This window comes from Enoplosus armatus, chromosome 1 (genome assembly GCF_043641665.1).
Source record: "Enoplosus armatus isolate fEnoArm2 chromosome 1, fEnoArm2.hap1, whole genome shotgun sequence".
NCBI classification, from domain to species: domain Eukaryota; kingdom Metazoa; phylum Chordata; class Actinopteri; order Centrarchiformes; family Enoplosidae; genus Enoplosus; species Enoplosus armatus.
The window spans coordinates 21,775,952-21,789,533 of record NC_092180.1 but is presented as its reverse complement, the minus strand read 5'-3'; the positions used below and the strand labels follow the sequence as shown (position 1 = coordinate 21,789,533).

The window sequence follows — 13,582 nt, the reverse complement described above, 5'->3', positions numbered from 1 at the left end:
TGTATCAAGCCAGCACTCACCACCTGCCATTGCTAAATGTTTTTCTTTTATCTTGTGAGAGAGGTATGGACAATTTGTGCTAATACACTACCAATACCTCTCTTATCATTTTAAGTATGATAACTTAAGCAGAATCCTATACATTTCTCCATGAATTGCTCCTGGCAGGCAATCTGCCTGCGTAGGCTACTTAAGAGACTATTTGTATCCTATGAGGTGCTGGATTACAGGATTTGCATTTTAAAGGGTGTCAGTGGTAGCAGCCGGAAGGAAATTGGCGAATGCAATTGTAGCAATGCAATAAAAGATCTGTGATGTGAGTCAAGCTCAGTAACCTGAATGACACACCTGCTCCTGCCCACCACTGATCCTTTAATACCTACAACATGAGACAGGCTATTACCCTGCAGAACCTGCAATGTTTATATCACATCCTGTGTGCATGCAAATGTGCCACTGTGTAGGTACACCTACAGTATGTATATTACAGCCCTAAAATATATCATGTAAAGTGTGAGCTGGAACGGCCTTTCTCTTTTTGTTCTGAGAGATTGTTTTCCCCAGAATTGGCAACAAAAACAACCAGAGCTGCAATAAACTAAGGAGCGTCTGAACCCATTTTGCTTGTTTTTTTTTCTTTTAAAGCTTTTATGTATAATGCACTAGATTAATGTCCTGGCTGCGGGGTGAAATTATTCCTATAAAGCGCAGGGAAATTGCACTGGTCAAATTTCTCTCTACGTTCCCAAAGTGCAGCGATGGCAGGATTTCAGGACAGAAATAATAGATTTTGTTTTGATCTCTAGAGCATGGAGTTGTCTCTCCCAGGGGCCTGCCAGGGTTAAACTCTGATCTGTACACTGTGACTTGCTCAAGGCTGTGTGTGTGGTGTTATTAAAAAGAAATATTGCTTCATAAAAACCCGCTGCACTGCAGCCATGACTCCTGTTAATGCAGACTGTTGCTGGAGTGTTTCTCTGGGAGGGGAAATGGGATTTGGGATGGAATTGGTGTCTGATTGCAAAGGCAATTAGTGTTTAGCATGTGAACCCCTGACCCTCTGCGTCAAAGAGATTGAAAGACACCTTGGAGAGAAATGTTTACTTGCATTGTTGCTTTGAACAATTCACCTCCTCTACTCGTGGATTGGTGTAATGAACTTGAACAGTGCCCAGTGTTAATGTAGACTCCAGCATCCCTTTCCACTGGTCATTTGCAATGCAATTTGCAATTAAAACAGTCTGCAGTGGCCATCTGGACATGAGAGCACTGAGAATGAGCAAAAGACACTCTACCCTTGAGTCCTGTTGGTGGAAAAAATGTTGACCTGAAGGGCTTTTAAGCAAAAAGTTGTATTACTTTTTCACATGCTAAATGTCTGGTAATATAACTCTGGAGAGGAGTACTTTTTTTTTTAAAACCATCCTGATCCGTTTTAGTGGATCATTTTACTGGTATTTCAATGCAGCAAAAACCATACAATGAGCTATACTTGAGGATTTAAATCATACTGTGGTACTGACTCACAAACTTAAGTTTGAAGTTAAGTTCCAAGAATGGGTCTAAGAAACTTGCAAAATAACAGGACCAAAACTTGTAATCATTTTATTCCTCTACTGCTGGCAGCCCAGATAGCCTATATTTATTAATTCTGCATATAACACCAAAGCCCTCACCCTGAGACAAGAGTCTCATCAGATCTTTTCTTTTTTTACTTAAACAAAAGACGCCTTCATGCAGCGGGGACTGGCATCCACAGCAGTCAACAGTCAGCGGAGTTTCGGAGGTCCGGTAGGTGGCAGTGAATGTTCTCAGGTAGGGAGGGCAGGTTGTGGGGGGCGTGTGTTCCTCTTGCACAAGCGCTCCCATGTTGCGTAGTCTGGAAACCTGACGTGGAGAGCAGCCGGGCGGTGAGTGACAGAGTCAGAAAGTGCCTGTGGCCGCGCTCCCCCTCCTGCTCGCGCACTCCTGTCCGGACCGACGGGAGTCTCACGAGACCGGCGACACGCTCCGACACCGGTCGGCTGGCCGCGGGTGACCCGGGGATCCCACTTGACGAACAGACTCGGGCTCCGCTGGCAGGAAAGGTGGAACTAAACTACATTCATTGACTTGAGAGCGATGCACTGGCAGCATGGCCAAGTGGTTCAAGGAGCACCTAGGATTCAAAACTACCAAAGCACCCCCTCCGGCGCCTCCGAAACCGGACTACAGACACTGTCACACCGGTGTGCCCGGTGCGCCTGGCTTCCAACAAACAAGCTCCGGGGCCACCTTCCCCAGCCCCGCTCAGCCGGACATCCTCGCTGCGTACAAACTACAAAAGGAGCTGGACTTCGAGGACCCGTACACTCCAGGTGGAAATATTTCATTCGGCTCGAGCTTGAACACTGTGGGGTCTCCGGATATCAAGTACGTGTCGCCGAAACACCGACTTATCAAGGTGGAAACAATCGAAAAGAGCAGCCCAGCTCCAGGCGGCGGCGGCGGCGGCGTCACAGTCACCCAAGCTGTTGCTGTAGGGAGTGTTAAATCTCCCACTTCACCTCCCTCGGACCACGACAACAAGGAGAAGGTGGGTGAAGTTTAGTCCAAACATTAGTCTGTTTGTTTATAGGATGGATTTCCCTCATTACAACCCCAAAGAAACTAAAAGCGGTTGTTCTCGTTTATAAACATTTACATTTGAGCCTCAGAATAAAATTTCCGCAAAATTAAATCACTTAATTAAAATTGTTTCACATAAAACTGGTGCCTGTGTTTTTTTAAAAATAAAAAACATGGTGTGTTTATGAAGCACTTGACCTACTCCTGTAAGGAATGAATCGTTTCAACCGGCAGAACTTGTTATCGCTACCGCGCAACGGCCGTCCACATCAGTTGCGACATCCACCTCTGTCTAATAACTAACCTGCGCTACAGGGAGTGCTGCGGAGGAAGCGGGCTGTGCCCTGTGTTGACACACGGCTCAATATCGGAGCAGATATGCCTTTTTGATACTGAACTGTGGCAACGGTGATCTCTTGCTTACTTTGTGACAGTTAACTTGCTGTAAAGTGCTGGCAAACTCTGCTCTGCTGGCTGTTCCCGCCTCCATCTGCAGCTTATTCCCGAGCAGCAGTGTGATCTAGACTTATTCACAGTGCCACTAATTGAACTTTAATCTAATCTTTTTTTTTTTTTTACTAGACAGATCAATTTAGTAAATGTTCTTTTTGCAGTGATGCCTGCTGCCTTGGGGGGTAATTACTTGTGATGGGTTTATGGATATATGGCTCTAATTTGAGCCTCTCTTGGCACAGTCCTCTGGATATGACAACACAAGCCTCCTGCCTTGTTTTAACCTTTGAGGTTGTGGCTTATGCAGGGAGCTGGTGGCACACTCATCAGCACAAAGTGAATGTGGAGAGGCTGTGCCTTGGAGCACACTGTCATGTCAGGCTGCTCAGGAATTCACACACACTGGGTTCATTTGGAGAAACCAGAGATGTTCGGTGTCAGTGGGGTTGAGAACATACCGTATGCTGAGGAATGTTTCAGTGTCTGCGTAGGTCTACAGAGGAGAAAGCACGGCCCCTGTGAAAATACACACTGTGCACCACTGTTTCCTTCTCGGATCACGCCTCAATCACAACTGCGTCTGTGTGGGTCATCTTGATTTCGCTTTCACGTTACTTCCTCCCCCTTCTTGTTTGCTTTGGCACCTGTCTTGTGACGTGTGGCGAGTTCACAGTTGGTTTTTGGTTACACTTTTATTTGTATTCCACAGTGTCTGCAACCTGTCAGAGGAGGGTTGCATGAAGGAAGACTGCGCTTTTTTCTGCCCCAGTTTTGATCACACATTGTTACTGTCATCTATATTTCCCATATGCCTTCAACACAAAGTTCAGGAACTGTGTGAAGCTCATAAAATCTTCTGTGCCAGTGTTTGTTTCCCCAAACTGTCAGCCACTGTTTTTTTTTCCAGCATCCCTCATGGACTTGGTATGCAGGTTTAATAATCATACCGCTATGTGTTATCAGAAAAACAAGCAGGAAACCAGAATTTACAATTCTCACCCAGCCACTGCAGCTGTTCAAGCTGATTAAACAGATTATAGTTGTCTCATGTTAATTGAAGCTTATTTGGATCTCCCCCAGTCAGGAATACAGTTGCCTCTGCCCCTCCTCTCTCCCTCTTCATGTGCACATATGGCTTCAACAGACAGGCAGATGATTGTAGAATATAGTTTAGATACCTCACACCTACCAGTATGAATGATGTTATGGACAAGCTAAATCAGTGCTGACAGCTGGTGGGCTTAAGCAATATGTTGAGAGAAGGGTTTAAAGGTTTCTTGTCAGGTGCTGAAGGTTACATAGAAATGGTGTAGCAGTGGAGAGGGACATTTGATGGAAAATAGATAACATTGGTGAGGGGTTTTTTTTGTCCCCGTCGTCCCAGATTGTCCCTCCTCTTCAAACTCTCCATGGTGGTGTACACTCTCAGCAGACTGGTGGTATTTGTACTGGTGTGCCAGCTTTAGAGTGCCATCTATCGTGTAGAGTATTTAAAACAAAAAAAAGGCTTCCACAGACTTGGAAATTGTGTGTGCTGTATAATCCATGGCAGTAATCAATAAGCCTTAATTTGGTTTTGTAGAACTTTGTCGGTTTTACACTTGTTACGCTGTGCTGAGTGGAGTGCTTTCACCGCATGACTTGCTATCAGTCACCTGATGCCTTCAGGAGGAAAGGGAAGCCTGCAGCAGGAACACCTTCATACAAACATGTCGCCTTGCAGCCTTTGTAACATGTGTTTTGTTTCAATGTCGAGTTTTTAACAAGAGCCTGTACACAAATTCATCTCATTATGTATCTCATTTTTAAAATATTGGATGACTAAATTGCAGAAAAAAACCCTTCAAATGAGTCGCCATGCTCCTGAGTAACTACACTGTTGCTTTGTGTGTCAACAATGTTTATGTTCAAACTTTTGTGGGGATTACAGTTTGTCTGGAAGCGAAGGATTTTCTTTCCAACTGTGGCTGGCCATGATAATTGTTTGTAAATCCCTGTTAGAGGAGCTCTCCAGGTGACGATTTATAAAAAGCCATTAATGTAGGATTGTCCCATTATATATAGACACTTGTTTCGACAGTCTCTGTGGGAGGATGCTCTGTTTGCAGTTTGTTTCAGATACTCTCCCTCCAGGCAAGTGTTGAAAGGTTGAAAGTGTAATGAGTTCACAATGTGTTCTTGTTTGGGGATGCTTCATGTTGAAATGGTTTTTATTGCCACTTTTCTCAGCCAATTTTCTTTTTCACAAACTAAGAAAGATACATCTGGACAGTGATTTAAAAAAAAAAAAAAAAAGTGCATCTCTGGCTTGTAGCTCAAACACACACAGATACATGGACATCAGTATGATAGTAAATGGAGCCCGTAGCTTCACAGAAACCCTGTTGTCTTTCTAACTGCACTAAATGTTGATAGCTGGAGACTGAGCAAAGAGCTCACAAGTGTCTTAACAGCACTGCTTGGTTACATTGATGTTTTAATTACTTGACTCATGAATGCTAATGATATCACTGTTTACCTAATGCCTGAAATGCCAATAGTAGCATTAAGTGAATCTTCCCCTGTCCATTTCTATTCACCAGGCTTCCATGGGGGAGGAAAGCAAGACAGTTTTAATATGCATATACAAAATATAATGTATCTGCTACAATTTCATGTCCTATTTCATCTCACAGTGTTCCCATTCTGTGTTGATTTCTGCGGCAATCATCATCAAGAGGCGTCAGTTTATTCAGAGGGTTTTTATCCACGTTTGGAGTTGCACTCTTCATATGGAGCTTTATTTTGATGCAGACTGCTACTTGTGGTTTTCAAGGGATTGTGATGTGTTTTCTTTTTAATGATGCCAAGCCCTTCATGGTAGAGCGAGTTGAGGGAGATGATCAATTATCATCCTGCCTCGGTGCTAATTAAAGGCCTCATCGCCGAGCTCATCGCTCTACTCAGCACTAACCCAACTTCTCTCAAGGACACGCGAAAGTGATGACGGGCTCCACTCGGAAATGTGTAAACAAGAGCAGCAGCGCAGAGCTGACAGGCTGCGGCATCCTTGTGAAGTGCGGCCCGTCATCATCAGTATCTGTCTGTGCACCTGGGAAACTGCTGCTCCAATCTCACATTGGCTCCCTTCATGGCTCGGGGTCCCTTTGACTGAGTGATCCTACGAGCCGGTTTATCTATCTATAGAACCCTGCAGTCTGATCAGAAGCCCAGACAGTTGTTGTGCAGCCACCAGAGGCAGGCAGCTCGATACATTTCCTCTGTGCTTATTTTCCTACACCCCGTCCATGCACCTTTTTACAAGACCTCGCTCAGCATTTCAATTGATTATGCTAGAGGTGGAAAACCATTGTTATCTCCGCCAAGAAAGTTATGTTTTTTGTGTGTTTGTTTCTTTGTTAGTTAGGAGGATATCTCAAAAATCAGTCCACAGCTTTTAGTGATATTCTGTGGAAAGATAGCCCTTATAGGTCAAAGAAGAACTGATTGACTGAACAACTCCTGAACTGTGAGTCCTGGAAAAAAAATCCACTTTTCCTGAATTCTTTGGGTTTAGAAATATACATAGCCCTTTTCTGCTTGAACAGATGTTCTGCCATTTTTAATTTGTCACCACTCCTACAACCTTTTACAATGGAGGTATTCTTTTGCTCTCTTAAGTCTTTCTAGTACATTTTGTGACCCCTCTAAAATCCTACATATCCTGTTTCTGGAGTTTTTAAAGAGGTCAAACCTAGTTATTGTTATTCACACATGTTCCCTTATGAGGACCGTTCTCCCTTTTTATGTTTAAATGGCTTGTTTGCCCTGTTGAGTATGTTGAAGATGAATGCTTCAGCTGCTTGGCCCATTTGCCACATATTACATTTTTAAATTTAGCTGGGTTATAAAACTTAGAAAAGATAGATTGTCTTTTGTAAGTTTATGTTATTTAAAATGCAGGCATATATCATTACAATAATGCAATAATACAATGCAATCTGTAACCTTTCCACACATCAGACTATAGCAAAGATGATGAAGCATTTAGTGTTACAACTGTTAAGGTGTTTTATCTTGTTGTTCTTGATATGCTGCGAAAATCTAACCAAGTGACGAGTTAATATGAATGCGAATACAATAAAGAAGACAGAACAGGTGTGACCCATTTAATCTGATCAACATTTCTCAGTAGCAGAGTATGGAGAGCATCTATAACCATGGCAAATGTGCTGTCTTTACTGTTGTACCAAACTGCAACATGCAGGTTAGTCAGAGGTCACATGTAGCCGCCTGCCCTGGCATTGTATTTAGTAGCAATAAATATGTCAAATTCATTCAATGAATGCTAGACCATTCAAAGGCCTTCCTTTTGTCCATTGCATACTTTTGAGTCCATTTTGATGTGTGCTGATCAGATTGAACTTGAGATGGTGCACCGCAGTATGTGAAAGACCTGAATTACGTCCTCTACAGACACACCCTCCAAGCTACAGTCTTCTGGTGTGGGTAGATCGAGCTTGATTGACTGGCCTGCAGATTACAGCGCCTGTAGAGCATGGCTGAACTCGACTCTGCTTCATTTCCCCACAACCTGAATATTTTCGCTTGGCCTTCCACCCCGGCACTCCAGACATCAGTGGAGTTTTATAAATGCATCCCACCGGCCTTTCACGCTCTCATCCCTGCCAGTGATAGGAGAAATGTCAAGCACGGGCGTCAATATCACCTGGGTCTGTGAGAGTGGTTTTCTTCAGGGAGCCAGAAAATGGATGAAAACATCAGAGCCCATCATGTTTTGTTATAGCACTGCTTGTAAGTGCAGTTCCCTACCTTTCTGTATCAGACGGAGACTGGTAAGGTTGATAGCAGGCCCGACTGCATGCTGTAGCGTTGCAGGATGTGCCCTTGTTGCTCCACAGTTACACAAACCTGCTTATTTGTGCTCTTTGGCTGAGTAAAAGTCATAGTGTTAGACACAATGTGATATTTTCTTGCTCAGATTATTTTAAACTAACTGTTTTACACATCTGGAGCAGAGTGAATACATAATTGGAATATTATATAGCCTTAACTGTAATGATTTGAAGTAATTTCCCACTGCTGCGACAAAGTGATACCCAGGTTGAAATAATCAACAGATTGGTGTGAAAGCTGTGTTGTGCATCATGTCTTGGATTGTGCAGCTGTTGTTTTTCTTAATCACGCTCAGTAGTGACAAATTAGTTACCGTCAGTGGTGGGAAGATTGTGACTCACATCTCTAAGGAAGTAGATATTTATTTTGATAATTATGATAAATTGTGTAAAATAACTAAGACAGTGCGTTGCTATGTCACATAACAGTAAAGTGTGTGATATTGTTGGCATGAAGTGCCAGGCATTATTGTGAGATTTTAGTTTCCAGTTTGACCCACTCTTCACTGAGGTGTCAAAGAATGCCACGCATTTCCTGAACTATTTTAAGCATCTAAAGAATTTCTCAGTTACCCCGGCTAGTTCAAGACTACAAGATATTCCCCTTCAATTGCTCACAGCTCAGAACACAACAAATTGTTCTTTTCATGCCAAACATATTTCATATTACATTTTTTTATGCTTCACTGACTTGACAAAAGAGCACCACTGCAGATTCCTGTGACCTGAACAAGAATCCTGGAAGGGCACTTTGAAAGGAAGGAAGGAGCACAGAGCCTAACAGCGCACATGTTTAAGCCTTGCCTCTCTGGGGCAGGATGAAGTCATCCTGTAGCGGAGGACGCACTGGGAGCCATAATGTAATGGTTATTCAATTGAGCACTGAAAGGTTCAGCTTTTCATCAAGATATCATTTTAGTGAATCCACAAATCCTATCACATTTACATGACGGCACTGTGATCCTGCATCATTGAATGTAATAACTAGTCTTGGTTAGGTTTTATATACAGCCATCCCACCACATGTGCTTGAAAGTTATGGGTCTTGGAAATGATGCCCTTTAGCCATTGTTTGCTTATTTTCTTCTTCCCCTCCATCTGGGAGCTTTCTCTGCAGTTTAAAGAGTCCCGACGGAGTCTGTTATGTTTGTTGCTCGATTTGCTTTTTCTAGCTTTGCACCGGAACGTAAGTCACATGATTCCACCAGGTCACAATTAGCCTGCAGACTAGTGCTGCAGCTCTGGTCGCTTGGGAGTTGTAGACACATGGCTCTGTTTTGTTTAATGACAGTGTGTGTGGAGCTGAGTCTAGAAGGAGGGAGTCCTGGTGGGCAGGCAGATCGTCACACACTGATTAAAAGGAAACAAATTGAGCCCTAAGCTTGCATGCCATCCGAGGCACAAAGGGAGAATCTGCATGACACATTGGAAATCAGTACTTCTGCCCTCCCTGCATAAAAACTATGCAAATTCCAACTGTAACCAAATAGTTTTTTGCATCAAAATATAGTATACTGTTGAGATCATAGAGAGTGTGTGTGACTGCAGGCTGTTGTTTTTGTGTCACACTGCAGGAGGCAGCCAGACTTCCGTCTTGCAAACAGAGCTGCCCTGTGATCTGAGTGCCCACCAGGAAGCTGCACACTTCCATTTCTTCTTAGTGGGATTCCAGACTTTCATTGCATTTCGTTCTCTGAATGACAAATGAGTTTACAAAATCATTTTGGAGTCTGTTGTAATGCTGCTCAGATAGGATTTACCCACAAGAGGTCATATTTGACTGTTTTTATTTCTTACAGTTAAAGTGAGCTGTTATTGTGATAGGAACATGGGTAGAGAAAGAAAGCCACTATCTGCAGTTGTTTGGTGGAAAATAAGGAATGGCTTGGTTGCTCCAGGATTAAGGAAGTACTCCCTTCCTGGCAGGAAGTGTTTACAACTTGGTGACATTCCCTTTTTAACTTGACAAGTCTGTGCTCGCCCCTCTGTGTAGGCTGGGTATTCTGGCTGCTGCTTGCTTGCTAAAATATGAGCAGGGTTAATGTTCCCAGCTGTTTCAACATGAGCAATCTAGATGTCGGAAATAGTGACAAATGGTGACGGCACATAGCTGTTGCGTGCTCCACTATGGGCTCTTTGTGGCAACAGACTGGTGATTGTCCCTCACCCCTCCTAATATAGCCTCTCTAGCCTTTTGCTATCCTGCTCAGAGAGGTGGGGAGCCACGCAGCAGTGGTATGGGACTCCACCCTGCGCGCTCGCTCTATTGTCAGTGTAGGGGACGTGCAGGGACCTCAGTGCATCCTCACCACAGAGAGGCTATCTGAGGCCACAGAGCTTCCAGCTTCAATCAAGATGTCCTCACTTCGAAATCTGTATCTTTGTTTACAGCCTGACTGCGGCTTGTTTTTCTCCCTGCTCTATAAATCACTCTCCCGAAATCAAAGCCTCCGTCCCAGTGGATCTGCTCGTGTTGTTTCATGAAGCCCTACTTTCCTAATTGTGTCAGTTTTTATCTTATATGAGCTGATAAACAATGATGATAAACAATAGTTTTTGTGCCTGCGTGCTGTGGCAGCAGCATCACATGGGAGTGAATTGCATGTCTACAGTATGTGTCAGCATGCAAACAGCGTTATTATTCCCTTTTTCAGCCTCATGTCTCATTCTTGAATTAAAAAACAAATCAGTGTCTTCATAATAATTGTAACTGCAGTGATGAGGGAAATTGGTGTAGGCCATGTTGAGGACAAATCGCTTGTTCACACGGGCATAGGATTATAATATTTTATAAAACTCCAACATTTCATTGTAGCACCTGAATTATTGTCGACTTGTGTGCCGCACCACTAACTGTATGTAGCAGAAACACTGCCAATAAATCTATCACAGAGGGATGGGGGCAGTGGAAGGAAATTGGATTTTGTCAAGCGTGTCGTCAAGTACTTAATCTTGAATATCTGTCGCATATTAAGAGCACCTTCATAGGGTGCAACTCACTGCCTCCTCTCCTTTCTCCACTGGAGGCCTTAAGTGGCTGTGTGGAGTGTGTTTCAATGAGGGAGGTCCTTAGGGACAAGTTGGGGTGCTTTTTGTGCTTCACCGCCTTGGGTGCTAAAGGAAGATGCAGTCATTCATCAGGAGATGAGGGCAGCCAGAGTAGGGATTTATTGAAAAGTGAGGTTACACATTTAGCTACTTAAAATTGTGAAAGGAGTGGGTGATTTGTTCAAGTATAGAAAAGAATGGACGAGCGGGGCATCTACTTTTCTCCAAGAGCAGTTTAAACTGTTTGTTGACACTCGTTTACACACACCTACTTATATATAGGCCTATATTTAGCCTTTACAGCGTATTGATCGTACAGTAGAGAACAGACAATTAGGCACTTATCAACACTTTTAAGACAGATTAATATAATTGTTATGTGATTGCATTGTTTTTTTTTCGAGGTAAATTCTGGACTGGGGTGTTGTGTGTTAAATATAACTAAAAGTACAGTGTAATGTTTGCATTCTGTGTCTGAGGGCTGAAATTGGGTATAGGGGCGTTTTGGGATGCTACAGTGTATTCTTAATGGCTTTTAAAGGTGCTTTGGGGCAAATAATAACATCAACACAAGGCCTCAGCACTACGGACGCAGTATTAGATAACTCCAGAAATTATGTGATGGGATTCTGTTAAACTGTGTATTGGTGTTTACCAAAGGATACTAAAGGGAAAAGAGAGGCAAAAGATCCAATGTTGGTGAGTCCAGCTGTGTCTGGACAGAATGCTGCTCAGGGATGTTGAGGATACAGTGGAAGACACAGGTAGTTTCCCCGTATAAAACGATCCTGTGAAGCTCGAGTAGCAAAAGAGATAGTCATCGAAAATATGATGCAAATTCCATTTACAGCTGCATATGTTCTCTTCTGTCAATGTGACGCTGTCATGACTATATGACAGATGGTTTAATCAATTGTAGGTATTTATTTACCCTGACATAAAGACCTCTCTGGTACTGTGAGAGACAGACATTTGATGCTATAAGTTTTACAATAAGAAAGACAACTGTCACAGAAGCAAGTTAAAATGGCAGGAGATGATCCCATTTGTAACTTCTCGTCGGTTCTAAGGATTTTTTAAACTGTCTGGGACCTCATGAGTATTCATTTGTACAGACTGAATGTCTTTTGGAAAGTTGGATTTGAATGAGCACTGAGAATGAATACTAGACATCCTACTTCAGCATTGATTGAGACCTAGTCCACTCCATTTCCCATGTGTGCGCGCATGTGCAACTCACGTACACACATACCTGATTTGTTAAGGCCTATGTGCACTTTCCATGTTTGTGTCTACAATAGATTATGACAGATAAGTGAACTGAATAGCAATGACCGACAGTATATTGGACTATGGGTACCATGAAAGCCTCATAATGCACAGTTACCTATACTCATTGGTAATGTGGGGACTATCCAGGTGCACATTATGTGTTTTACACCCCTTTCCATCCAGTGTTGTTCTGACTCCACTATGTGTGTGGTGCATGGTATCAGTTTTGCTGCATCTGGAAGCATTCCCATGCAAACCATGATCACCAACAGGCTAAATCAGTTGTGCTAAAAGAACCGGCTTCACCCCGGCTGCCGTGCGAAAGCCGCCCCACATGGGTAAGAGTGCAGAGATCAGAAGAACCAACATTTAGTGTGGTCTGAATCTTTAAGGGGGGTTGTGTAATAAATAAAGTCTGCAGCCAGAAGTGAGCTGTTTGAACAGGGCAGATGTCGCTGAGGGAGACACATGTGAAACTGATGGCTGAGCACATTCATGTGCAGTTTATGTCGCACATACTGTAGACTCTACATCCTGAGCGTACCAATGGTAACTGTCAAGAAAATGTACTTTTGAGGCTTTTCTGTTTTTCTACTAATCATCATGTCATAAATGTTCTGTGAGTGTGCTTTTATCATGTTGTCTGTGAAATCACTATTTGTGTGTTTGGTTGAGCATGCTTACTAACACAGTCTCTGCTCTTGAAAGATTCTCCAATTACATTATTTCCAGGTATATTCAGAGCAAATGAATATACCTGGAAATAAACAGAATTATTATTTATCTCAAGTGAAGTGCTCTTCATTGGTGCATGGACTGCAGTAGCTTGTGACTGATTGTGAAAGGTGTCTTTATAGCAAATATAATAATTTGATTAGCTACCTCTGCAGACTCCTAAGTAGGCCTTTAGAACAGGCACATCACTCATCCAAGCTCACAGAGAGGCAGAAACTCAAGCAGCAACTGTGTTTCTTAGGAAACATTTGAATAAAGTTCCATTAATGTCAGGTCTGTATGTTGGGAAATACACTCCTGCACTGTCTCTCCTGTTATAGGTGAAGCCAGTTTTTCCATCTGCATAATCTTTTTGGGAGATATAGAACCCAGCAGGGCTCAGTCTCCACAAGGGACCTGCAATGAATTGTAACCACATTTGCGCTCGCTTCTTAGAAACATGAAAGTATCTTATTGATAGTAACTGCATTATATCAACAGAGTAGCTGTGATCATTGTTGCTTAAATAAATTGCCTTGAGGGAGTATTTCTGCCCAGTATGTTCTTCCTAGAAAATTGTGGCCAAGTTATCG

The 13,582-nt window shown here is 43.0% G+C and overlaps 1 protein-coding gene across 1 annotated transcript in view; it reads left to right on the top strand.

Moving 5' to 3' along the window:
- The first annotated feature begins 2,062 nt into the window (after positions 1–2,062).
- The window catches only part of LOC139286802 (SH2 domain-containing adapter protein F-like), an 88,325-nt gene continuing 76,805 nt past the window's right edge, over positions 2,063–13,582 (top strand). The window contains exon 1 of the mRNA XM_070907723.1: positions 2,063–2,575. Within this exon, the coding sequence (XP_070763824.1) occupies positions 2,135–2,575 (441 nt within the window). The 5' untranslated portion in view covers positions 2,063–2,134. The remainder of the gene's footprint in view (positions 2,576–13,582) is intronic.